General features: G+C 37.7%; 2 protein-coding genes and 1 pseudogene across 2 annotated transcripts; all 3 read right to left on the reverse strand.

Annotated features, from left to right (window-relative positions):
- Window positions 1–2,387: 2,387 nt before the first annotated feature.
- Window positions 2,388–4,304, reverse strand: LOC134502966 (olfactory receptor 5AS1-like; annotated as a pseudogene).
- Window positions 4,305–11,538: 7,234 nt separating this feature from the next.
- Window positions 11,539–12,498, reverse strand: LOC134503040 (olfactory receptor 5G9-like). The gene has a single exon (XM_063311685.1). The coding sequence runs from the start codon at window positions 12,496–12,498 to the stop codon at window positions 11,539–11,541; it is 960 nt and encodes a 319-aa protein (XP_063167755.1).
- A 2,724-nt stretch (window positions 12,499–15,222) lies between these two features.
- LOC134487331 (olfactory receptor 5T17-like) lies at window positions 15,223–18,102 on the reverse strand. Its single transcript, XM_063289067.1, has 2 exons — window positions 17,178–18,102; window positions 15,223–15,251 (listed from the first exon to the last, which is right to left on the reverse strand). The coding sequence occupies exons 1-2, from the start codon at window positions 18,100–18,102 to the stop codon at window positions 15,223–15,225; spliced, it is 954 nt and encodes a 317-aa protein (XP_063145137.1).
- Window positions 18,103–26,894: the final 8,792 nt, after the last annotated feature.

Consider the following 26,894-nt stretch of genomic DNA (forward strand, 5'->3'; position numbering starts at 1 on the left):
GGATTTGCCAGAACTTCCCACATGGGAGTCTGTGTCTGGATGCTCAATCTTTGATGGTGCTCAGGAGTTTCTTTGCTCCACTAAGACTCGCATGTTTGTTCCTGGACGTGTCAGTTCAGTCATAAAGGGCAAATCCTACTTACATCCCCTTTGTGCCAGTGTAACTCACCAGATGTTGGACTGAGCTTGAAAACTGCTCAGAAACTTCAGGTTATACGTAATGCAGACCAGACTGCTAACTAGGGCCAATTATAAGAAGCATACACTCTGTTGTGAAAGTAGCCACCGGTCTGTTTGTGGTCTGGCACGATTCAAGGTGCTGGTAATGCTCGGTATGAGCTGGAAACCGGACTTTTTGGAGTATCGTATTCTACCTTACTGGTCTACTGGAGATGGAAGATCTTGAGAAGAGTGCTTTCGGTGGTTCTGTTGCTGAGAGAAGCGAAATTGGTGGGAACGGTGGCTGCAATATTTTAGAAGACGCTGACAGATTTCTGACAGGCGCATGGGGGGGTGGGGGGACCCTCAGTAAGCATTGCAAAGAAACTTTCTCTGAAACCTAACCACCGAATCTTTTATACTCCAGTGACCTGGAGTCAAAAAGACTACCACCACCTTGAAAAATATTGTCTATTGGTTAGTAGAGTTTTACTTCACTAACAATATAAAAGGTCGATACAGGTTTGCCTTTGTTATTACATTCCTTATTTTTGTATTTGTCTAAATAGACACTGAATGCCACACTGGAAGAAGCAATGAATGTGTACTCACCACGGTGTCCCACAAACACTTCGGGGGAAACAAAGTGTGCTTCTTTGATGCTCCTCAGAATTACCTTGAAACTTGTCTCAGAAGGAGGATTCCCATATGAAGAAGCGATTATCTCTACCAGGAAGGCTGGCGCTTATTAGCTGTTTGGTTTTCAACTGTGGGATCCATACTCCCGACGGGCTGCTGTACTACTGAGTCAACCTTCCTATTTACTCTTGGCACGGAGGGGGAGTAATTCCCCTCCCCCCAGCGCTATGCTTTCAGGGAGGAATAAACCAAGATACGCCAACCCTTTTGGGGAGAGTATGCTCTAAGAAACGGCTGGGGACGTTCTTTTCTCAGAACAGCTCCAAAGAGAGCCATCTTCTTTTCGGCAGCTGGCATCTCTCTCCAATTCCCTAGAGTCTTGCAGCATTGGAGCTACTGCAGAAAGTGACCAAGCTGCTCACACAGCTGCCTCTGCTGGCACATGCAACATTGTTCTTGCTGCTGTTGTTGTTGGAAAAAAAGGACCTAAAAACTCTGTTTCTTCTAATCTGTTTGCTTATACAGCTGTAAAATTATGCATATGGAAATTTGTAACTCTTGTATAAGATTTCGTACAGCCTAAATGAAGACTAAGACACCAGGATGGCTGCATTAAACAATGTGAAAATAGTTGTTTCTCTTAAACCCTTCAAATGAGTTTGATCTCTCTCTCTCTCTCTCTCTCTCTCTATCTATCTATCTATCTATCTATCTCTATCATCTACTATTTTGCTCTTTATTCACTGGAGATCACAAACAATATTTAGTTGGTTGGGAGTTGGGTATAAACTCTACTGCTGGAGGTGTAAATCAGGAAGTAGAACATTTAACACATAAGATTTGTTCTTGTCCTACTATTTTATTTTTGTGTTAGATTAATATCCCACTTTCATTCAGGAGCGCAAGGTATGTACATAGTGCTCCTTCTCCCTATTTTGTCCACAACAATAACTTTATGAGATAGATTATGACAGAGACAGTGACTGTAACCAAGTCATCTGTTGAGTTTCCGTGGTTGAGAGTGAACTAGAACCTGGGTCTCCTTGATCTTAGTCCAACACCTTAACCCAGCCTTTCTCAACCTTTTGACCCTGGAGGAACCCTTGAAATATTTTTCAGGCTTCTGGGAACCTCTGCACATTCAGGCTCAAATATAGGCCACACATTACAAAATTATTATATTTATATAATAGTTAAAATAAATCCTCTTTCTTCAGAAGATATTGTTCTTCAAAGATTTATTTTTTTATCTATAAATACTGATCCTCCCTCATGGTACTTACTCTTAGAGGCATATATAGAGGCCCTTAACTATTAAAGGCCTCTATATATGCACTAAGTGTTCTTAAACTAAAAATAAAGAATGAAACTTACCTCTTTAATGTGAAGTTTTCTGAATTTGAAATCTTTTTTTTAAATAAATTGTGATCTCCCAGGGAACCCCTAGTGACCTCTCATGGAACCCTTGGGTTCCCAGGAACTCTGGTTGAGAAACCCTGCTTTAACTACTACATTATACTGGCTCTCAACAGAAAATATTTTAGATAACTTACTATATTTGCATTCAGGACTGACATCAACAGATTTGATTAATATGACTCTGGATCACTGACAGTTAAAGACAATATGTCCTTGGCTGTTTGTCCAATATTTGGAATCTATATAGTACAACTATTAAGAGTTATGAATTTTTCAGGCATGGGCATTGGTTAAGACAGTGTTTTTCAAACTTGGCTACTTTAAGATGTGTGGACTTCAACTCCTAAAATTCCCAAGCCAGCATGAAAAACACTGGGTTAAGATATTATTATGCAACACTGGAAGGAGAAATCTGTACCTAACTTGCAGTGGTTGATTGTTAATATTTATTGCCTGTTAGTATTTGAATTAAATGTTCTTAGCAAAGAGGAAAGAGGACTTTTATGCAATATGCTCAAAGTTTGTGTTCTGTTTATAATTTCCAGGCCTGCCCCTTATAAATCGCCCCTTTTTATTGCTATATTTATCACTTTTGAGGTTGAGTCCTTTGATGTTGTTGTATGTATTTGCTTTCTTACATGGTTGATTAGTATAATAAAATGAAAAGCATTTTTTAATGAAGCCTGAAAGAGTACGGACCATGAGGGAGGAGCAGTATTTATAGATAAAAAAATAAATCACTCTTTGAAGAACAATTTCTTCTGAAGAAAGAGGATTTATTTTAACTATGTTATTGAAAAGAAAGAAATTTCTACAAATCATCATGTTCTATAATTGGTTTCTGAGTCAAATATCTCTTTATGTGATTATTAACTAAGGTATAGATTCAGTTTATTGTGCTCAGTATAATGGAAGTTAAACCAGGATGTAGGCTGACTTCCCTTCCCTTCCCTTCCCTTCCCTTCCCCTATCTTCTTTAAAAAATACAAGATAATGGAAGTTAAACCAGGATGTAGGCTGACTTCCCTTCCCTTCCCTTCCCTTCCCTTCCCTTCCCTTCCCTTCCCTTCCCTTCCCTTCCCCTATCTTCTTTAAAAAATACAAGATAATGGAAGTTAAACCAGGATGTAGGCTGACTTCCCTTCCCTTCCCTTCCCTTCCCTTCCCTAGCCTTCCTGTCATGAGTAAGGATGGCGAGCAGGGGGTTCCCATCCAGTCTGTCAAGCACATGCGTAGCACTGAGGAATTGTTCAGCCATTCAAAGAGACACAGATCGGGACCACCTTAACCCTTGGGGTTTATATGTCTGGGTTTTCCCACGCTTGTTCAGTTTGTTAGGATTCCTGATAAGTACTAGCAATAAATATTAGAGACCAGTTCCTTGTCTCAGTGTGTTTCCTGGCTGTTAGGACAATAGTAAAGAGAATGCGGCAATAGGATACAAACACCAATGATGTGGTGGTGACCTCATTAAATCCAACAATTGTAAATAGCAAAAGTTCATTGAGTGTAATATCAGAACAATAAAGGTAACTCAGAGGGGGGCCATCACAGAAGAAATGGTTGATGACATTGGTTTTGCAACAAGTTACTCGTAAACTGAATCCTGTCTGGATTGTAGAATTCAGAAACCCAGCCAAATATGACAAGATTACCAAGAAGATACAGATCCTTCGAGACATGATGTGTGTATACATGAATGGGTTACAGATGGCTAAGTATCAGTCATAAGCCATTACAGCCAAAAGGTAACATTCTGTAGTCGCTAAACCAGCATAAAAGTAAAGTTGCAAGATGCACCCAGTATATGAGATGATTTTTTTATGTGCTAGAAAGTTTACCAGCATTTTGGGGGTGACAACTGAAGAATAACAGAGGTCTAAGAAAGACAAATTGCTGAGAAAGAAATACATGGGGGTTTGAAGATGAGAATCGATTTTCACAACCCAAATAATAACAATATTTCCCACAACAGTGATAATATAGATCAGCAAAAACACCACAAAGAGAATGGTTTTTAGGACAAGATGGTCTGTGAATCCCAAAAGAATGAGGTTTTCCATCAGAGTGCAATTTTCTCCAGCCATCTATTAGATGAGTGTTATGAAATAGTGGATTCTGAAAAAGGAAAATGATGTTATGGTATTATTATTCATCTGAAGAAATATGTTCCTATGTGTGAGAGGGAAACAGAGAGAGAAAAGGGGACTTGGTTTGTCTGAAAATCCCTTAGAATATCACTATATGAGATTGGACAAGCAAGTTTCTGTGCTTATTTTCCTCATTGGTAGAAGAGGAACGATTTAGGAACTGACTGGACTTTGGTGTGGTATAATACTTTAAATTAGTCTTCTGCAACCCAGTGCTTTCCCAGTTTGTTGAGTTGCAGCTCAAATCATCCTAACCAGCAGGACATTTGTCATGCTGTCTGCTGATTATGACAATTCTATTCCCATAAATTTGGAATTCATCAATATGGGGAAGGCTGTCTTCCATATTTCAAGGCATTCTTCTGTGGGTAATAAAATTGTGCCCTGTCATGTCTTGCGAGTCATTTGCCTCTATTTTACAGCAACAACATTATATACTGTTCCTCAGCTTTATTCATGGTTGGGGAGATTATAAAATAAAAAACACATGGGTAGAGAAGAAGGTAGACAGAATGTCGAAGCATGAGCATCTATGCACACTTGGTCTCTATAATCTAATTTTGTTATGAAAAGCCAGACCAGGTTTACCCTTGTTGACTTGTATTCAGAACTAACATGTATTTATCCAGACTTTTGCAAATCTTCCACAAAAAGAAAAGAAAAGAAAAGAAAATTAAACTTCCTCTACAATATTTTTAAGTCACAAATTTTATATGCTTTAGTTATTGGCATCTTCCACTTGTATCTGTCTGTGAACATTACAAAGCATCATTCTATAAGCTGCAGAATTCTAACTACATGGCAATAAATTTAAATTTTGAATAATACTTAATGTTCTTACTCTTGTTATTAGACAGTATGGAGAAATGGCCTTACAAAACAGATTTTGTTTGTGTCATAAAAAGCAGCGAATAGTTATGTTATCAATTTATTAGTACTGTATTTTATAGCTAGGGATGAAAAGATCACTTTTTAAATAGTTTTCTGCCTACAGTGTCAAAACAATCTGGTTTTCCCTGACCATTATAAAATTAACATCTCTAATACATGACAAAGAGTTGAGATCATCACAGCAATTAAAATTATTAAAGCACCAGTTCTACAGTAATGGAACATAATTGCTAGATCATTTAAAAAATTCACTTTCATTTTTTAAAATGTTTGGTAATAAGTACAACATTAATTCAGGATTTAATTCTTTTTTTTTTTTTAGATCCTCCTAATATCTTGCAGCAGTGCTAAGGAAAGATCAATATTATTGCACAGATGGATTGGTTGGTGTAAGTCCAGAGAATAGATAGTAATCAGGCTTCATTTTTAATTTTGAAAGAAACAAAATTGATATTACAGTTTGATTATTCTGACATCTGTACCATGAGCTTAGTGGAAAAAGCAGACTTAACTAAATAGAGTGTTTAAGAAGTCATTAGAAGCAAGAAAGTTTGATGTAACTCCAAATCTGTCAGTCAACATCCTGTACGTACTATTCTTCAATCAGACACAGAAAGTAAAGGTGATATACACATTTTAACAGTGCTTGATCATTTTCAAAATTAAACGAAAGGACTCAATATTGTAGTCTACCTCCAAAAAAAAACCTACCCCAAATTGAGTCCCTCGAGATGCTTTGGGACTGTAACTTGCTGAATTTCCTGCCTGTATTGGAGGCTTAATTATCTGTCAACATTTTGAAATAAATTTGATTCAGCTCATCACAGTTCTACCCTTCACTTCTGCAAATAATACAGATTGCAATGAGAGAGAGAAAACATGCTCAACTTTCTTTAACATTTAAAACAGCAAGGCAGGCCACATATTGTTGAATCGCAGAGTTTAATATTTTATATTCTTCGATTTAAATCTCAGAAGGGACATGACTACAGTAGTTTAAAAAAAAATCTGATGTTAGTTACCTTAAAATGTATTTATTTTATTACAATTTCTACCCCATCATTCCATTCTCACAGTACTAAAGGAAGCTAACTGACATTACAGTAAAGAGTAATATAAAGTGATTAAAACCCAGTAAAAATCCATAAGCATATAAAAGCAACCTGAAGTTTCAATAAACAATTTTCCCATATGTAAAATGCACCCTCCAAACTCAGTTTTAAAATGCAGCACTGCACTGCAAGAAGCTGGAAATTTAGCAACCCGCTTCCATATGAGAATGTCAATTTCTATTTAAAAGGAAAAATTGAACTGAAGTATACTGTACATAACTTCCCTTTGTAGATAATATGGTCATCGGTTTGCCAAAATTGACTTCTGTGGGCCAACAGACAGAACAATAAATCTGTACTCACTTTGTTTAGGTGCAAAAAATACAGGTGCAACATTTCTTTTTGCAGGCTGGAGACAGAAATCTTTTCTTAGCAATCTTAACATGAGGGATTCCCAAATGATGATTATATCAGGAGAGTTTGGGTTTGTTTGTTCTTAAACCTCTGGGATTGGTGCTCCTAATTGACCTCTGTGTTATTAAGTCAAGCCTACAAGGCAAGTCGTTCTTCCTGATTTTGCTGAGCAGCAGTCTGGTAACCAGAGGTTTGTAAACAATACAAGAAGAAAACGGAATGGCCGAGTTGGTTTTTTGGTGGCAACATTGCAGAGAAGCATTTTATGGCACCAAACTTCCCACAAAAAACTTAAAGCAATTGTGAAAGAATTCCAGCGAGTATTGCACATCAAATGCAAGCTTTATTTATAACAATTGAGGTTCAGTTACTTCTGCCTTCTCCAAAAAGCTAGAAGTAAATCTCTTTTGGGTGGGAAATATCTCTTTTTTGGGTAATGGCCTGATGTAGCATCAAGTGCTTTACTTTTGATTAAGTAAAAACTAGCTGTCACAGATATGTTATAGGGAGGGAGACAAATGTTTTTCTTTGACACTGAAACCGAACTAACAAAAAACAACAATCTCACTAAATGGTGTTGTGCTTCTTTTCAATATTTATTGAAATATTTTTACAATATTCATTTACTTACTATTCAAGAGCATTCATTCATACTGAAATATCCCCTTTCCAATTACCTTGACACTATTGCAGAGCTAGTTCATAAACAGAGAGTGAACACATTACAAGACTGTAAATCTGGGATATTATGGTTCTTCCACTGTATAAGAACAATATTTTTCTTGTGCCCCATGTTCAGTAAATCCACAGCTCTTCATATAATGATAGATTCCACATTTTTGATATGTAATTCAGAGTGACATTCATATTTTAAAAAGGTAGCATTCAGTATTCTAATTCAGATTGGAATTTTAATGGAAGGCACATCCTCATACTCACATAGTTTCACTTCCCAAACCCCCGGAAACCCTGAACATCCCCAGTGTTCCCTCTACCTGACCAATTACGGACTATAGCACAGAACCATCTCATGCCCATTCCATGCTGCCTTCACCCATGTTCACCTTAACAATATTTTGTAATTTTTTATAAAAAGTACTTTAGTCAGAACGCATTTCAGTGCTGATAATAATTAAGGAGATTTAGATGCTGCTGATGGATTTTGAAGAGAGCCAGTTTAGTGTAATGGCTAAATGGCTAAAGGTGCTGGATTAGAAGCCAGAGTTCTAGTCCCACCTTAGGCACAAAGCCAGCTGGGGGACCTTGGGCCAGTCACTCTCTCTCAGCCCTAGGAAGGGGCCAATGGCAAACCACTTCTGAAAAACCTTGCCAGGAAAACTGCTGGGACTTGTCCAGGCAGTCTCTAGGAGTCAGGACTGACTGAAAGGCACGCATACACACACACAAGAAGTAACATGTTGCATTAGTATATGTTTTTGTTATTGGAGGTTGCAGTATGCTGTGTGTGCATGTGAGCATTCCTGAGAGCAGCACTCTGATCTCAACAATGAGTAGTGAAACAAGTTTTGTAACTATAACATAAGGGAGAGTTGTTTTTTAAACTTTATTTACAGGACTTATAGACCATTTGAGTCAACTGACTCTGAGCAACATACAATTCCCCAAGTCCATTCTTTGAGTTAAAACAAATGCATAATAGTAAAAACTGAAAACCAAAAATATACAATATAAACAATTACGTGTATCAGGAATAAAGCATTTTAAAAACACCATTTAAAAGTTGCAAATCCAAAGGTACGGTCATAGTTCAGCCTCAAAGGCTTTGGGAGCAGCCCAGCGATTTACAGGAAATATAATATAGGGATAGGCAAAGCCTAGCACATTGCCAGCTACATCTTATGAGAAGGACAGGCCAAGAGCGTGTGCTCTGTGTGTATGTGCCTGGGAAGAAAGGCAGAAGGAAGTGTCCAATAAGAGGTCATCTTAAGCAAATAGCAGGCAGAATAATGGACAGAGGGGACAAAGAGTAAATCCTTAATTCACTGTTGCTCACTATGGCCCTTGTGGCCAGTAGCTGATGAGGTGCTGAAGAGTCACAGCCATTGAATTTGGACCTCCAACATGCATATGTCTGTCTGCACTTTGTACCCAGGGTCTAATCAGGATGTGGTCATGTGTGTTGCCACCACCACCTTTCCCTTGATGTATGTATGTGTGTGTAAAGGCCTAATCAGAGTGGGTTCATATGTGTTGCCACTCTCCCTGGGTATTTCCATATACTGTATGCACTCTGTAAGTACCCAGTATTGCATTCTGGGAAGCATAGAATAGGTTGCATATGCTCTGTATTACATGATCAAGAAGGAGATGGCAAGGAGGCTTAGAACGGAGAATCAGCAATACCCCAAGCCACTGCCAATCTACTTCTTCCACAGGGAATCACTGAGGACTTTTTTCTGGATTTTTTTTTCTCCACAGCCCCCAGCTGGATCTGGCCCTTTTAAAAACTTTGATATTTCTTTTGCCGGCTTCTCCCACCATACCAAATTTGGTCCTATGCTGTTCTTTTCTTTTGCGGGGGGTGGCGGGGTAGTTATCTTACTGATGGACAAACAGATGAACAAAGCATCCTAAGCCTTTTCATAATTTGTTTCCAGGAATAAAAGAAAAGAATAAAAAGGGCTTTTTAGATAGATCTTAAATTTAAAAAAAGCAAGTCATTATACAAACTGTTCACTGAAGATAACAAAATGCTAGCAGATAGCAAAGAAAAAACTCTGTTTCTCAACTCCTTTTTTGGTGGCAGTCTTCTCAAACAAGAGAACATGTATTTTACCAGGAGACTGTAAAAAGCAGAATGAAAGGACAGGATTGAAGCTTAAGATGAACAGAAATGTAATCAGGGAATATCTATTTACTTTGCATAAATCTAAATCACCAGGGGCAAATGGACTGCATCCTGCTGAACCTTGATGTAATATCTTTGAGAAATCCAGGAGAATATGTGAACTGACAGATGCGTAGTAGTACTGTTATGTTGTCCCTAACTCCAAGGAGCTACAGACCAATCAGTCTGACATCATTTATGATTGTAGAATTAATTAGAAAGTGGTTGAACTGTGAGTACCTTGAAAACAATGTGATTGTTATCAGAAGTTAGCATGAATTTGTCACGAACAAAGTTTGCCAAGCTCATTTTTCCTTTTTGATGGATTGCACTACTATTCTACTTCCTTAGGTGAACTGTATTTTGATGTCAGTATCTCATGTCATGCTGTTCGGTAAGCTAGTTAAAAATGAGTTGGATAACATGACAATGAGGTGGATATGTAAGTGGCTCACAGTGGGTTTTTTTTTAATCAAACTGGAGGAAGGTATATTATGGAATATCACAAGACTCATTCTGAGACCCATTTTCTTCAGCATTTTTATTAATTACCTGGATTAAAGGAATGCATATCAAATTTGCAGTTGACACAAAACTGGGTGAGATAGCTAATACCCTAGAACAGTGTTTCTCAACCTTAGCAAGTTTAAGATATGTAGACTTCAACTCCCAGAACTCCCCAGCCAGCATGTTGAAGTTGAAGTCTACGCATCTTTAAGTTGTTGAGGTTGAGAAATGCTGCCCTAGGACGATGGCCTCCAAAGTAAGGGGCATAAAACATTCCATTGGGGTGTGGGAAGAAAATACTAAAATGTCAATTTATATTTTTATGTTAAAAAAATAAGAAAGAAATTAAGCTATACTTATACTAGATATGCAGAATGTGCAAAACATATATTCGGGGGTATGTTTCATAATGTACATAATATGGTAATACAGTAGTAGATGTATATAATTTATAAATAAATAAACTTGCATATACTGGGGTGCAGGTTCAAAAATGTTTTACTTATGAGGGTGTACGATCAAAAAAGTTTGGAGACCTCTGCCCTAGAAGACAGAAATAAAATCCAAAACAATTTTAAGAAATGGGCTGAAAATAACATACTGTAATGAAATTTAACAGAGAAGCGATATTCTTGACTGAGCAAACACAAATGCACAAGTATGGAATGGGGGAAACACAGCTTGGTAATAAAAGTTGTGGAAAATGTTCTTAAAATACTGGTGGATTGTAAAGTAAATATGTTGGGATGTAGTTGTAAAAAAGTCAAATGCAAACTTTAGGCTTCATCAACAAAGTACAGTTTCTAAATTAGAAAAAGCAACAGTTCCATTTTATTTTGCATCATCATCAAAAACAAGGGCTATGAAGATGAAGATTAGGAAAACAAGGGTTATGAAGAAGAGAGATTAAAGGAACTGGGAATGTTTTGTCTAGAGAAATATGATAGCACTCTTCAAATACCTGAAAGAATATCCAGCTGAGAAAGGTCAAGACCTATTCTGCTCTGCTATAGAGTGCAGGATTCAAAATAATATATTCAAGATATTCAAGGTGGATTCCAACTGAATGTTAGGAGTGGTTTCCTAACTATACAGGTAGTTTGGCTGTGGAACCAAGAGAAGTAGATGCATCTCCTTCAGAGATGTACTCAAGGAAAGGCTAGACAGACAATCAAAGAGATGAAAGATGTTCCATCCATGGAGCAAAGTGTCTCATTGAAACAAATTGCCACTCCCCCACCCACTCCCAGCAAAGACCTATGAGACTGTAACTCACTGCAGATCTTCCAAAAATAAAATATAATACTCAAGGCAATTAAATATTCTATGTTAACATTAAATGCTAAGAAATTACAAATAGCCATACATAGATAAGTTATATTATGATGGTTGTATCATTTCCTTCCATATCAAACTGTTGCAGATTTAATAATAAAAAATTCTTGGCTTCTTCAAAGTTTCATTGCTTAATTATTTTGTTCCAGATGTTTCTCTGAATAACAACCAGAGCATCCTTCACCTCCTTGTTTCTCAGGCTGTAAATCAAAGGGTTCAGCAAGGGAATCATCATAGTGTAGAAGATGGCAAGAATTTTGTCACTCACATCTTGGATGGGTGATCCATTGCTTGACTTCGGTCGGAAATGTAAAATAAGGATTGCCCCATGGAAGATGGTAACTGCAGTTAGGTGTGAAGTACAAGTGGAGAAGGCTTTTACCCTGCCTGAAACTGAGCTGATCCTTACAATGTTGGCAAGAATATACATGTAAGAAAGAAAGACACTCAGAATGGTCGTGGCTTCTACAGGTCCAGCCACATAAAAAATCAGGAGTTCATTTAGGTGAGTGTCAGAACAGGAGAGTGATAAAAGGGCCGTGACGTCACAATATACCTGATTGATCTCAGACTGACAGAATGGCAATCTGAAGGTGAAAATAGTATGCAGAAGGGAATGCAGAAAGCCAAGAAGGTAAGAACCTGCCATCAGAAGAATACAGAATCTAGGAGACATGAGGACCAGGTACAGCAAGGGTTTGCAGATAGCCACATACCGGTCATAGGCCATTGCAGCAAGAAGAAAGCACTCTGCGCTCGCCAAGCCTATGACTAAGTACATCTGCACTGCACATCCAGTGAAGGAAATGGATTTTTTATCTTCCAGCAGATTCGCCAGAGACTTACAGGCAACCACAGAAGAGAATAATGAATCTATAAAGGACAGGTTGCTGAGAAAGAAGTACATCGGAGTGTGGAGTTGGGGGCTGGCCCTGATTAAAGCAATCATGCCAATATTGCCCACCAAAGTAGCGATATAAGAGATCAGGAACACAAAAAAGAGGGTGATCTTCAGGACAGGCTTGTTGGTGAAACTGACAAATACAAAATGCTTGACCCTTGTGGTGCTGTTTTCCTCTGCCATTTTCTTTCAGACCTGCAAGGTAAAGAAATGTGGAAGGCCAAGAAAAGCAACCGTTTTTCAGTAATTCCTAGCAGTAACTCAGGGAATTAATGGCTTCCAAATGTAGGGATGACCACTAGTTTGAGCTGCTTGAAAAGACAAGGGAATTTATGAAGAATGTAGAGTGGTGTTTCCCTAAAATGTAACTTCCATTACACAGGCAGTCTACTTTACAGCACTAGATGCAGAAATACACAGCAGGCTTAGTTCTCTATTTGAGCTCACTGAAAATATCCTTCCAGTCAATGAAATAAATTTAAGCATTTCTTCCTCTGTTTGATGCTGCTGAATATGCTGGGCTACCTTTTCCACCAATCCCACCCTTTTCTACACTTTTTCCACCTTTCTCCATATACTTTTCCATACTTTTTCCACCAATCCCACCCTACCAATGGTATGGCTTTGAATTCAGATTCAGAGTATCTCATTTAAAACCTTCACCACATTTTTTACAATTCAACCTACATAATCAAGCTATCTAGTTTATTCAAGAAATACCTCTTTAAATAGATATTGATATGCCCTTTTGGGGCTGTCAAATATTCATACAGAAATATAATCTTTGTAAATTAATCTTCCCTTCCCTTCCCTTCATAAAATTAATAGAGATGCGACTTCTACATTGCAGAGGATTAAATAATGTAATGCATATTTCAGATAATTAAATATCAGATCACTTTATTGAGAATGGAGAGCCCTCGTGGGGATCCCAGTCTGATTTGGGTCACTGTTTGGCTTTTGTAGAGTAAAGAAAAAGGAAGCACCTGCACAACCCATATGACATGCAGGGTGTAGTTTAGCCTTAGCTCCTGGCATGCTCTTTGTTTACACACAGTCCTCCTACTCTGCCATTTTGAAGCAGGATTCACTATACAGAGTCCTGCTTGGTTGGATGCCTGAGCCACTGGGAAGCATCATCTCTTCTCCTTTCAAAGCTCCTCCTCTGCTTAAAAACAAAGGGCTTTCTCAGATAGAAATAACCTAAGCCTCAAGCAGTAGAGAGCCAATATCGACATACAAAAAGAACAGAAAATTAATGGGCAAAGGGAACAGCAGCCTGCCAAGAACCTCAAGAGGGTCAAAACAGGTCCAGAATTCAAGGCCCGTACATAGAAGAGCAAAGGGAGGTGAGGCTTACCTGGGTTTGGGGCGGGGGGAAGGAAACAGCCACACACCCATCACATCATTTAAAAACATCAGTACTTACCCAAAATAGAGAATGAGGGGCTAGCAAGTCTGAGGAAATAGACACTGAGTGAAATTGTATGATGTGACTGAATTCCAGGGAGAGAGCCATTACATCGTTACATCATTTCTCAAAGCAAAAACATTCTTGCACCGAAGCTCACTCTCAGATACATAAACTGGTATCACAAAATGGCTGGGTTATGTGCGAATACAAGCAGAGTTGTCCTTCCCCACAGCACAAACCTCATCCCTCCAGGCTCTGGGTCCTTGGAGAACTTCTCTGCATCCCTCCCAGTCTTTAGAGAGGCTGGGATACTCTACAGACTCCAATGTGTCTTTGGCTGCAGCTATTCCTGCAGGCTTGGATAAGAGATCAATTCCGTGTGAGAAAAGAAAAAATGGAGAAGATATACAGGATGCCACTGTTGCCAGAATGTGGAGAATGTCAAGCCTTGGGCCACATTCAGCTGAGCATGTGCTCTGGAATGAACTCCCCCCATTATGCGGGACAGGCCCCAGCTCCACTTGCCTTTAGAAAATCAGTGACAACTTGTTTTTTTTCCCCAGGCTTTTGGGTCCAGCAGAGTGGAGTCCCCCTGGGGTTCTTTGAATGGTCTTGTTCAGTTTCCCATTGTATTTATTGGGGGGGGGGGTTATTTTTTATTTTTATAAAGCTTTATTAATTTTTTTAACATATACATAAAATACGTAAACACTAAAAAGAATAAAACAAAGAATAGTACAAGAAAAAAGAAAACTAAAAAAAGTGCAAAAATACAGAGCAGACTATTCCATGGTGGCTTCTGACTTTCTACAACAAAGATATACTGTATATAACTCATTATCAATCTCTTACTCTAAGTTAAACTAAGATAAATATTATTTCTATAAAACATTTCCATCTCTATATGACATTCTCCACTAAAACAAACTCTCTCTCCTTTTCTAACATAATTATTCACCTAATAAGCAAATATTCAAATATTATCCTACTTCACTAAAATTTTACTCCTCTCTGCCTACTAAAATAACAAAAAAAATTATCTACATTTGATTAATGTCCTTTTACCCATGGTAAAATCATTATCCCCAAAACAAAAACATCAGTCTAAACCTTTAAGGGACGCGGTGGCGCTGCGGGTTAAACCGCTGAGCTGCCGATCAGAAGGTTGGCGGTTCGAAACCGCGTGGCGGGGTGAGCTCCCGTTGCTAGTCCCACATGCAAATGTGAGTAGATCAATAGGTACCGCTTCGGCAGGAAGGTAACGGCGTTCCGTGTCGTCATGCTGGTCACATGACCCGGAAGTGTCTATGACAACGCCGGCTCTAAGGCTTAGAAACGGAGATGAGCACCGCCCCCTAGAGTCGGACACAACTGGACTTTACGTCAAGGGAAACCTTTACCTTTACCTAAACCTTTAAGGGACCAACCTGATAAACACCTTTAAACAATTATCCAACTTCGAAATAGACTTAAGGCATTTCCATATGTCAATATCACAGAAAAAATTTTTTACACCAGAATTCTGGAAGTGCAAATCTAAATGTCCATGAATAATGATGTAATATCTGTATAATATTACAATATATGTATGTCTCTGTTTTTAAAAATTATGATGTAAGGTATTCTTTGCAGTAAAACCTTTAATCATAGCAGTGTATATTATAGTACTGTACAGTATAGTGTTTTGTCTTGTTTTATTATTTTATTTTATTTTATTTTACCAAAACGTAGGTTTGGCTGACTTGTGACAGGCTGAGGTTTCTCAGCCAAATATGGGTTGCCTCATTTCTGAGCTGCTGCTGGGACTTCCTTTGTTCTCAGCCCCCCACTCTTTGGCTGGGAGGGGACAACGTTTGCTTCAGTTGGCTCTTCTGAGGAGTTGGCATGGCTTCCAGGTTCTGCTCTCTGCTCCACTTTTTCCAGCCTACAGACACCCACTGCATTCTTCACCCTGGCTCCTATAGTCTCACCAAGTTGACATTGTCCTGGTGTTTCCTACTTTCCTCTCCTCTTGCCTGCAGCCTTCATTCTTCCTGCTCTCCAACACACATATGCAATTTCTTCTCTTGACGCACAGACACCCACCAGAAGGTGTTTTCCCTTTACAGCTGGAATGCTGGGGTGGTCCAGCTAATCCAGCTGCTGGAAACCCCAGAGGGGAAAACGAGTAAAAGAGAGGGAAGGAGAGCCTTCTATTGATCATGGGAGTGATCAATAGAAGGCTCTCCTTCCTTCCCTTTTACTCATTTGAGCTCCTGATTTAAGGGCAGGATTGAAATCTAACAAACAAATGAACAGACAGACAGAGAGACAGACAGACAAGTAACTGTAATCATTTTAGGTTGAATTAAAGAATTCAGAGGGAAGCACCTTCAAATCAAGAGAATGTAAAGCAAGAGTTCAGAGAATGGCATGGGAAATAGGGAAGGTATAGAAGAAATTTAGTTTAGAGCAGTGTTTTTCAACCTTGGCAACTTTAAGATGCCAGCTGTGAAAGCTAACTCAACAGTGCTGCTTCCTGGATGAAGGAAGACTGTGCTTCCAGAGTCTTAAGATTTTACAGCTCACAGCGATGTACATAGATTTATTCATTTATTTATGTCAGAGGATCATTCCAGGAGCAATAGTTAATAGCCTCTGGAATTTCTCCACTGCCATGGGTTGTATAAGTGAGAGGGGGGAAGAGTGATTTGTTGCTTAGTAACGGAGACAGTATGAGCAGGCACAGAGGGAATTGTTGTGGCCAATTTCTTATCTAAAATAACACCATCTCAAAGAACAGAGCCTGGGAACGGAGCCATAAAACTGAAAAATGTGGCAAGCATTCAATTTCAAATGGGAGGCAGGAAAATCCAATGAACTTAATGAGCGGGGCAAGGGAATCTGATTCACTTGTGACTTTGCAGGACAATGAACTGTATCTCAATAAAATAACTTTCCTGTAACCAAAGAGGGTTGTCGTGAAGCTTATTAATATTGGGATATCTGAACCTAGGATCCTCACAATTTATTTATTTCATTTTTAAGGCTGCCCACTCATCAAATGACTCTGGACAGCTTATATAGGACTAAAAACATCAGAGTACAAAATACCAAATCCATAAAAATCATTGTCCCACAGGCAATTAGCTCCAAAAACACACTTAGGCAGGATCTTATGACATCTTGGCCCTGCGCCTGGAGAGAAAACAGGTCTTCAAGGGAGACCCTACCCTTTGCCATCAAGTACATGTAAAGAAGAATAGTTGAGAATATAGTGGAGCATATTAAAGCATGTACTGTACACTCTGTCGTTGATAGCAAAGGACATTCTATTTTTTCATTTGAGAAAAATTGCTTATAGTTTAATTGCAGTACCATGACTCTCCCCCCCGCAAAAAAAAAATCAGGAAAGCTTTTTTTTTTTTAATTTATCTAATCATTTTGACCCCAGCTCTTCTCCATATACCTCTTAAGGCATCCTTCACCTCCTTGTTTCTCAGGCTGTAAATCAAAGGGTTCAGCAAGGGGATAACAATTGTGTAGAAAACAGCAAGAATTTTGTCACTCATACCTTGATGAGGCAATCTGTTGCCAGACTTTGGTTGGAAATGTAAAAGAAGGATTGCCCCATGGAAGATGGTGACCACAGTAAGATGTGAAATGCAAGTGGAGAAAGCTTTGAGCCTGCCTGAGGCAGAGTGAATTCTTATTACAATGCTGGTGAGAATGTATGTATAAGAAACTGCTACACTCAGGATGGTGATTATTTCCACAAGCCCAGCTATATAAAAGATCAGAAGTTCATTGATGTTGGTATCTGAACAAGAAAGTGACAAAAGTGCAGTAATATCACAGAAAAAATGATTGATAATAGAATCACAAAATGAGAGTTGGAAAGTAAAGATAGTATGTATAAGAGAATGAAGAAGCCCAAGAACATAGGAACCTGCCACCAGGAGAATACAGGCTCTAGGAGACATGAGGACAGGATACAGCAAGGGTTTGCAGATAGCCACATACCGGTCATAAGCCATTGCAGCGAGGAGAAAACATTCTGTGCTCCCTAGGCCTATAAAAAAGTACATCTGTGCTGCACACCCAATAAAGGAAATTGAGTTTTTATCTGCCAAAAAGTTCACTAACATCTTTGGAGCAAACACGGAAGAGAAGCATACATCCAGAACGGACAAGCTGCTGAGAAAGAAATACATAGGTGTATGGAGACAGGCACTGGTCCTTATTAAAGCAACCATTCCTAAATTTTCAGTCAAAGTAGTTACATAAATGACAAAGAATATTAAAAAGAGGATGATCTGCATTTTAGGACTGCTTGTTAATCCTACAAATATGAAGTCCTTGACAACTGTGGTGGTGTTTTCTTCAAGCATCATGTCCAGATTTTTTTTTCCCCCAAACCTGCAAAATTCCAAAGTACAGATAAGGAAAAACAGTTTTTGTTTTTGTACAAGACAAAATGAATGTATGGAATTTATTGCCATCAGTGAGTAAAGATAATTTAATGAAGTGACAGAAATCTTTCAAGGATAAATCTTTTTGGTTCCCAGAGGAGTAACTACATTCGTTTATTGCTGGAGGGCAGCAAAACCAATAGGTAATTTTGAACGGGCTTAAGAATTTAGCTATTGCATTTAGGCTACAACCTGGTCTACCTTGGAATTAAATTCTACTGAAGAAAATTTATATTATATGATTGAATCAATGTACATGATTAGTGGTTAGTACTTAAAAATAATAGGGAGCTGATATCATGAGGCCTGGATTGCTTTTGGCATGATGTCATCCCTTAAGTGTATGTTGCTGTATTCCTCCTCCTATTTAACACAATACTAACCCTGACCCTAATACAATACTATTCATAGTGTTGGGAAGAGAAGTAAAATGAAGAGAATTTTAGTTTAACTCTTTGTCATTCAAATTAACAGAATTTGCATCCGTATTTTTTTCACACTTATTTTCTGAATAAGCAACTGAATATATTCAGATTTACTTCTGAGCAAAACTGAAAAGGTAATTAAAAAGCCCAGGGACACGCTTGAAACTCATGTGATAATTTATGTATGAATGCACACATGTATTTAAAATTACTAGAATTTCTTTAAATTTCTCAAATGTAAGCAAAAATAGCCATTAAATTAAGACATCCAGGTAGATACGGTATTCTAGAGTCACTTGTTGAGATGGGCGGCTATAGAAATCAAACAAACAAACAAATAAATAAATAAATTCTCTCATTGAATAATTACAATTTTCCCAATTTAAAATAATAACAGATTTTGCATGGAGTAAAATCTGTTGCAGGTAAACTACAATCAGATCACACTTTCTGTTTCCATAATGCATATTTTCTGGGGACTAAATCCAGCTGAATGCAATACTTAACTGTATGTTAGCTGTGTTTTGCCCCCTACCATCACCAATTACCTTCTGCTTTTTTGTTTTAAATTAAGTGTGTCATTGCACTGCAGCTGACCAACAGAATTGGTCCAGTTTTTTCCCCCCCAGAACCAGGTAAGAAGAAGAAGAAAAACAAGACTTTTTGTATAAATTTATGAACTTTTCATGCACCTATCCATCTCCCTGCTTGACAGTTACTCAGAACTTGCACTGGATAGGAAAAAGAAGAGAAAACAAGGGCAAAAGGGAAGAACACTGACTGGAAATGGAAGGAGGAGAGAATGAATATCTTAAGCCAAGTAGTTCTCAGAAAAATCACTGGAACTAGATTGTACTTAGTCTAACTTTATGAAGTTGGGGTGGTGGTGGCTGTTCTTGTAAAGCTCATTTTAAACATGGTCTGTTTCTCCTTTTTAAATAATAGAAAAATAATTTAAAACCCCCATACCATACTGCTGTGAAACAGGCTGCTGTTTTTAGACTGGCTTTGTATTAGTTATTTAAAGCTGTTCTATCACTTCAAGTCATTTCTTTTAGGTAAACAGCTACAATGACCAAAACTAACATAGTGTAAGATGAATATTTACATACCTTGGAGACAATCTTTGTGCAGATTTAATATAATTCACAGTTGTAGTAAGAAGGAAGAAACAATTCCCTTTGCTTTAAAAACTAGATGATGTTGACAGTAGGTTTTCTAGGCAGCAGCCTTTTTTGGGATGTATAATGGAAGAGAGTTTGTTGAATAATAATAATAATGGCAGTAAAAACCATAACTTTCAGTCATTTTTATCTGCAGAAATCTAATGCAAGCAATAAATGTATTTTTAATCATCAATCCCATGATTAATGATATTATTTTAATACCAAAAGGACTGCTTTATTTTCTTCATTAATCTGCCTGACAACATGTGGTCCCTAACACTTGTGTTCAACTATTCGAAGTTCTCAGCTGGTCTCTAATTTTCAGTCCCTGCTTTTTTGCAGCATAAATAGAAAGTGTGTGCTGAACTGAATTGTATGATATGTCCTTGCATAATTCTTTGAAGCAACTTAGCTTTGCTGTTGTTTGAGAAGTTAAAAAGAATTTAATTTATTCCCCTCTGAATTTCTAAACCATTCTGAGGTGCCCTAGAAAGTTTGTATCTCAGCAGAATGAAAATGGGGTATTTATTTACTTACTTGATTTCTTTCCTACATTTCCTCCAGGAGTTGAAGGCAGCATAGTTTCCATAAAGTTATATATTTTGGATTACTATGATTTATTCATCTCCTAAATCACAGGTGCTTGGTCTGCCTTCTTCCTGGTAAATGTATGTCAAAATGCACATAAGTGATATCCTCTTTCTCTGTTTATTTTTAATTTGGTTTTAGAATTTGGTTTTTCTTTTTTATTTGGTTTCCCTGCATAGTTAGGCATTTTGAAAATATTAATGGAATTATAACAGGGCACTGAGCATAATATTTTATTATATACTAATGATTTTTATGATGCTTTACATTTATTCATTATTTAATTTTTATCCCGCCTTTATTATTTTTATAAATAACTCAAGGCAGCAAACATACCTAATACTCCTTCCTCCTCCTATTTTCCCCACAACAACAACCCTGTGAGGTATATGAGAAATCTCTCTTCTTTATGTTATTTCAGTAATACAAGAATTTGGGATTCCACCTGGTTACTCAGTACATTGGAGTAAATTAGATTTGATCATAGAAATAGTCTAGAAAAATATAAAGACTGACATTTAGGTTATGTTCTGACTCCTTTTTTCAATCTTGGCATAAAGATTTTCAGCAGCCTTCCCAACTAGTAAATTTGAACTTACTGTCTATTTTGATGCAGATATAAGAAGATCTGGACAGGTGGCCCAGAACACCTTTGAATATTTGGGATTAGATAACTGTGATATACAGTATGTAAAGATGTAGATGACATCAAGGCTGATTTATATTTTGAAAGTCCTTCCCATGTTTATTTGATCACCTTATTTTAAATAAATTTAGGGGACAATGACATTGATTTATTTGTCAAGAACATTCTGTGAGATTTTCATTGAGTACATTATATTTACCTGTTAAGAAAGGTACATTTATGTTTCTGCACTTTCGATTTGGTCATTGGGCTTATTTAAATAAAGTTTTAGCTTTATTTCATGCCTGGATTGAGGATTATCAAAATGTAGCTCCTCTTTGGGTTTAACCAAATAGTTATTATCTGACCCTATTGAAAGACAGGAAATACACCAGTTTTAATATCTGCACCTAATGCTTCAAGACATACATGGAAAATGTTGGGAGATTATAGATAGAGAGACAGACAGATGAAAGATAGATAGATATAGGGTAGATTTACCCATGAAAGCTTACATTATGGGATAATCAAAGTTTAACAATAGTATATAAACATGGTTGTTGTTATTTTGGTAAATTGGATTTATTGGACCATTATTATCTTTGCTCACTTTAGTTCTAAACGATCTAGATATCTGACCATAGGCTTAGTTACTTTAGTAACTGCTCATACATAACTTAATTTATTCATCATTTTATTCATCATTTGTATTGCATGTTTTTAAAATAATTTATTACCCCAATGTCCTATATTTTATACACGTTTATATATTGTTCTTGTGATTTTTATGCAACAGTGCTGCATTCTGCTATGCCATATGAAATAAATAAACATTAGTTCTAAGGAAGCCATTTTTAAAACTTTTGCAGAATTAAAAAAAAAAGATATTCTATACCACAGAGTACTTTTTGGCAGTTTATTCAACTTAACCATTTGTTATTTGGTTTATTTAAATCTAGAAATGATCATTACTTCTAAAGTTTGACAGTGCTTAGAGATTCTAGAAGAATTATCTTTAGCTAGCAAGCCAGTAACTCTTCTTTAAAGAAAGTTGAAGGAAGTTGATGAAGTTGATGTTAATTATTTTCACAACCTTTGAAATAATAAGCTTGAATGTCCTGTCTTGATAAACCAATTGATAATTGTGGTAAACAATATTAAATTAGTTCCATATAATTTTAAAATGCAATTAATACAACAACAAAATAGTTTCATATAAATTGAATACCTCTGGGAATGTTCAATAAGGGAAGGTTGTACTCTTCCTGCTGTTGAAGACATAACTCAGGAATAGGAACATTAACTCATATTGTTTGGTCTTGTCCTATTGTTGTTGTATTGGAGCTGACATCAATGGATCAACATGACTCTGGATCAATGGCTGTATGTTAGAAACAGACTTGATATTCAAGGTATTCTTCTTGGTATTATTCCCATTATATGGAATTTATCAAGATATTAGGGACTGTGGATTTGGGGACATGATGAGGATTGGCTAAAATAATTATTGTAACAGGAAGCTCTGGCGTGGGCTGGTCCATGAAGTCACAAAGAGTCGGAAGCGACTAAACGAATAAACAACAACAACAAGACATTGAGAGGTAAAATCAACATCAGTTGTAGCAGTAGAGAGTTGATATGTGTTGAATTAGGGATGTGGGCTTTTTTTTTTTGGACAAAGGGGCAAGGAGGAACAATATTATCAATGTTTTTGTAGTTGTTCTGTGTATAATATAATTTCTAGGCTTCCCCCTGCTTTTCTACTCTTTTACTGTATATTGTTGTGCATATCAGTTTTGAGATTGCATTGATCCTTAAATGCTATTCCACATAGTTGGGCTTTTTTTGGTTCATTATTTTAATGTAATAAATAAATTAAAAACATACTACTTATATATCCAGAGATATGCACACAGGTTTTCTGATTTTCAGTTTTCCAAGCTATTGCTCCTCATCTCCAAAGGGTCTTTGCATTTCCAAAACTTGCCAGTTTTATTCCTACAACAGGATCACTCTTCCTGATTCTGGACTTTGAACATTAACAAGGGTCTGGGGCATGTTGCCTTGTGCAGATTACACCTTTGCTCCTTACAGCTGCTTGCCAAGACTAAAAAAAGTAGAAAGACAACAACAACAATGGACCCTCTGCTTACGTTACCTCCCTGCATTTCTTCTGCCAGTTATGAGATCTCTGCAGTTATTTCTGTAATTCTTTACTCTGGGTTATCCAGCATCTTGCAGCTTAGAAACTAACCCAGGCCCATAATCATGTTAGAGATTTGAAGTCAACAGGAACCCTTGTTAGAGGATATGCTCCTAAACATATGCAGAATGCTGAAAGGATACTGAGTAATCTCATTAAAAGAATAAAACATGCTCACCAAGCACTCCTGCTCACCAAGCAGTTCGAAAACATGCAAATGTGAGTAGATGAATTGGTACCGCTTCGGCGGGAAGGTAACGGCGTTCCGAGTCGTCATGCTGGCCACATGACCCGGAAGTGTCCCTAGGGACAACGCCGGCTCCAAGGCTTAGAAACGGAGATGAGCACCGCCCCCTAGAGTCGGATTCGACTGGACTTTACGTCAAGGGAAACCTTTACCTTTACCTACAGTATGGCAGTCTTAGATGTGAAGTATGGATTTAGCCCAGCTATCAATGAATGCTAAGTCATTCAGTACCTTTGCAGTGAAAGACAGACTTAAGAAATGGGTGAGAACAGAAAAACATAAGCTACAACTTAAAGAGCCAGTTTGGTGTAATTAAGTGGTTAAGGCATCAGGCTAGAATCTAGGAGACTGTGAGTTCTAGCCCCATCTTAGGCACAAAGCCAATGAGGTGACTTTGAGTCAGTCACCTCTCTCAAATCTAGGAAGAAGGAATTGCAAGCCATTTCTGAAAATTGCTACCCCAAAAACTGCAGGGGTCAGTTGCCAGGCATCTTTACTTACTTTACATCTTGAAGAAAGGGAACAATGGGCAGGGTGGTGGAGAGGAGGTAGACTTGCTTAAATGGAGGACTTGGAATGGCACTATACACCTGAGAAGGGTTGAAGGTACCAGAAAAAAGTCAATATGGCCATAGTCTGATATGGGTGTGACTGTTACCTTTAATTTTTCATTGAAATTAATTTTTGCCCTAAGGGGCCTGGTTCTCCTTTTCTTAGCTGACAAATTTCAATCCAGTTGGAAGAGGACCATGGATGAAAGACAAAGCCTATACTGGTTTTCTGCTGCAGCATCATTTCTCCAGAATATGAATGGGCAAAGTTACTTCTCAAGCAAAGTGTTTTAGAAATGTCTTAAGTTAGCTTCCATCCAGTGTAATTACTGCAAATCGGTTTAAGTGTTCTAGATTTCCAAGGCCCTTCAGTTTGCTTTCTGTTCCTAACAGACAAGCCCCCTCGCTCCTGGACTTTCGCAAAAGATTAAAGACCTGGTTTTGTCTGCAGGCTTGGAATGGGAGGGGGAATAATCACACCTGGGGATGGCCAGCGCCATGAAGTGATTCTGAGGGGCCTATTACACTCAAGGACTGACTAAGATCTTTTCGCCATGTAGATTTTATTATATTTGTACTTTTACTGTATTTTGTATTATAAGAGTTTTGAATTTTAATCTTGTTTTATTGTAAGGCGCCCAGAAACGCCCCATAGGAGAGAGATGGGCGGTGAATAAATTGATAGATAGATAGATAGATAGATAGATAGATAGATAGATAGATAGATAGATAGAGTTTAACATTACTCCTTGTGCAGTTTTGGAGGGCAGATTTAATAAAATTCCTTGTGTGAGATGAATGTATCCCTGTGGCTTGAGAGCAGAAACGTCACTGGCTTTAAATCTTCTCTAGACATTCAGAGAACTCTATTATAACTCTGCTTATTGAACATTTCCTAGTCCCTCCTGTGACTTTATGTAAACTTCTTTCTTGCAGACCAAGATTTCAAATGTCTTATGAAGTAACTAAATAGTGCTTGATAACTCTCAAACTATGAGCCCAATTATTGTCCTAGATATATAGAACTATCAATTTTAGGAGCTCAGTTTTAATTAGATAATTTTCAATCTAATTATATAACGTTAATACAATTAAATTATAATTAATAAATTATAGTAATATAATTTTAAGTCATGTATTTATTATCTGTGTTTGGCTATATAATGGACTGCCCTTGAAAACCATCTGGAAATTTCAGCAGGTACAGAATGCAGCTGCTTGTGTCCTAATGGGAACATCCAGGACTTCAGGAGGTGTATTGACTACAAGTTTGATTCCAGGTACAGCTCAAGGTGCTAGTAACAAACCTATAAAGGTCTACATGCTTGGGGCCTGGATATCTGCGGGACTGCTTATTCTAGGTAGAATCTGCCCATCCACTGGGTGCCGGTGCAGAGAAACCCTGCTAACAGACCCCACCCTTTGCGATGTGCCTTGGGAAGGGACTTGTAAGCTAGCAGGGTCTGCTGGCGTTGTTCTCCTGTGGAATCAGCTCTCTCCTGAATTAAGGCCAACACCCTTATTGTTAAGAGTTGGAATACTACTGAAAACTTTGCTACTGAAGCAGATATTTGGAGATGGAGATATGAAGGATGTACGTACCTAAGACAGATGTGGCGCTGCTAATGATGATATCGCTATTGTGATTTAATTGTAATATTGTTTATGTGTTCTATAATTTTATTGTATTTGTTTTGTAAACCACTTAACATTCATTATTTTTACTGAACTGGCATAAAAGCACTTAAAATAAGTAAGCAAGCAAGTAAATAAATAAATAAATAAATGTTTTATTGATCTCTCACAGAAGTAACAATTCCCTCTTTTTTTTTTTTCCAAATAAATGCTTATATTCTGCAAATTGTAAGCTCTGCATGATAATGTCAAGAAACACTCTGGACCATAACACTAGCACAATGTTCTCCATTTTGACATGGGACTGATATATTGCTACTGTGCTTCATTCTGAGCAATGCCATCAGAGAACAGAAACTGGTAAGACTGGAGATTTTATTTCTAAAGGTTACAGAGAACCAGTGTGGTATAATAGATAAGTTGTTGGCCTAGATCTGGGGAAGTCTACCCTCATCCATGGAAGGTTGCTGAGTGACTTTGGGCCAGTCGCCCTCTCTCTATCTCAGCCCAATCTACCTCACAGGGTTGTTATATGCAAAAAAATGGAAGGGGAAGTGCTGTGTCTCTCTATATCTTGAGCTCCTGGAGGAAAGGCAGAATATAAATTTAACAAATAAATAAATTAAATTAATACACTGTAGGGCAGAGTTTGGGGAAAACATACATCTCATACTCAGATCATGTTGAACTAGGAAAACCAGAAGATAAGGGCATATCAGGGGCATGCTGGAATATGCCGTTCATTAACATCTGGATGGTGATACTTTCCCTGTCACTGATACAGAGTAGGAGCTCCTGTAAATGTATAATTCTGCACTTCAAGATGCTATTCTGGCAAGGTGTAAATCTTTAAAAAATTGCACCAGGCTTTACAATTGTCCTTTAAGTACACAAAAAGAGATAGCTACAGACATTGGCTCTGGTTACTTGCTGAACATACTTAACCCAAAATTTGATTGTGGAGAGGGACTATAGTGACTACTTCTACCTTCCCAGATGTCACTAATATGAAGTCAGTGCTCCCTCTGGTGACCACAGCTTCAGCATCTTGAAGAGACAGAGCCTTGATACGCCACTAGGGAGTGATCCTATTCAAGACTGTAGAATATCAAAGAAGTTATCAGACATGGCTTTGTTCCCCACTTGCATATCAGTGTGAGTACTTTCAATAACATCTGAAGATCAATATCTGGTCAAAAATCTTATACTTAAGAGCCACAGTCTGAAATAATGATCAATGACTAATTACAGTTGTAATCCAGGGCAGTGCAGAG

Source organism: Candoia aspera, chromosome 1 (assembly GCF_035149785.1).
Source record: "Candoia aspera isolate rCanAsp1 chromosome 1, rCanAsp1.hap2, whole genome shotgun sequence".
NCBI classification, from domain to species: domain Eukaryota; kingdom Metazoa; phylum Chordata; class Lepidosauria; order Squamata; family Boidae; genus Candoia; species Candoia aspera.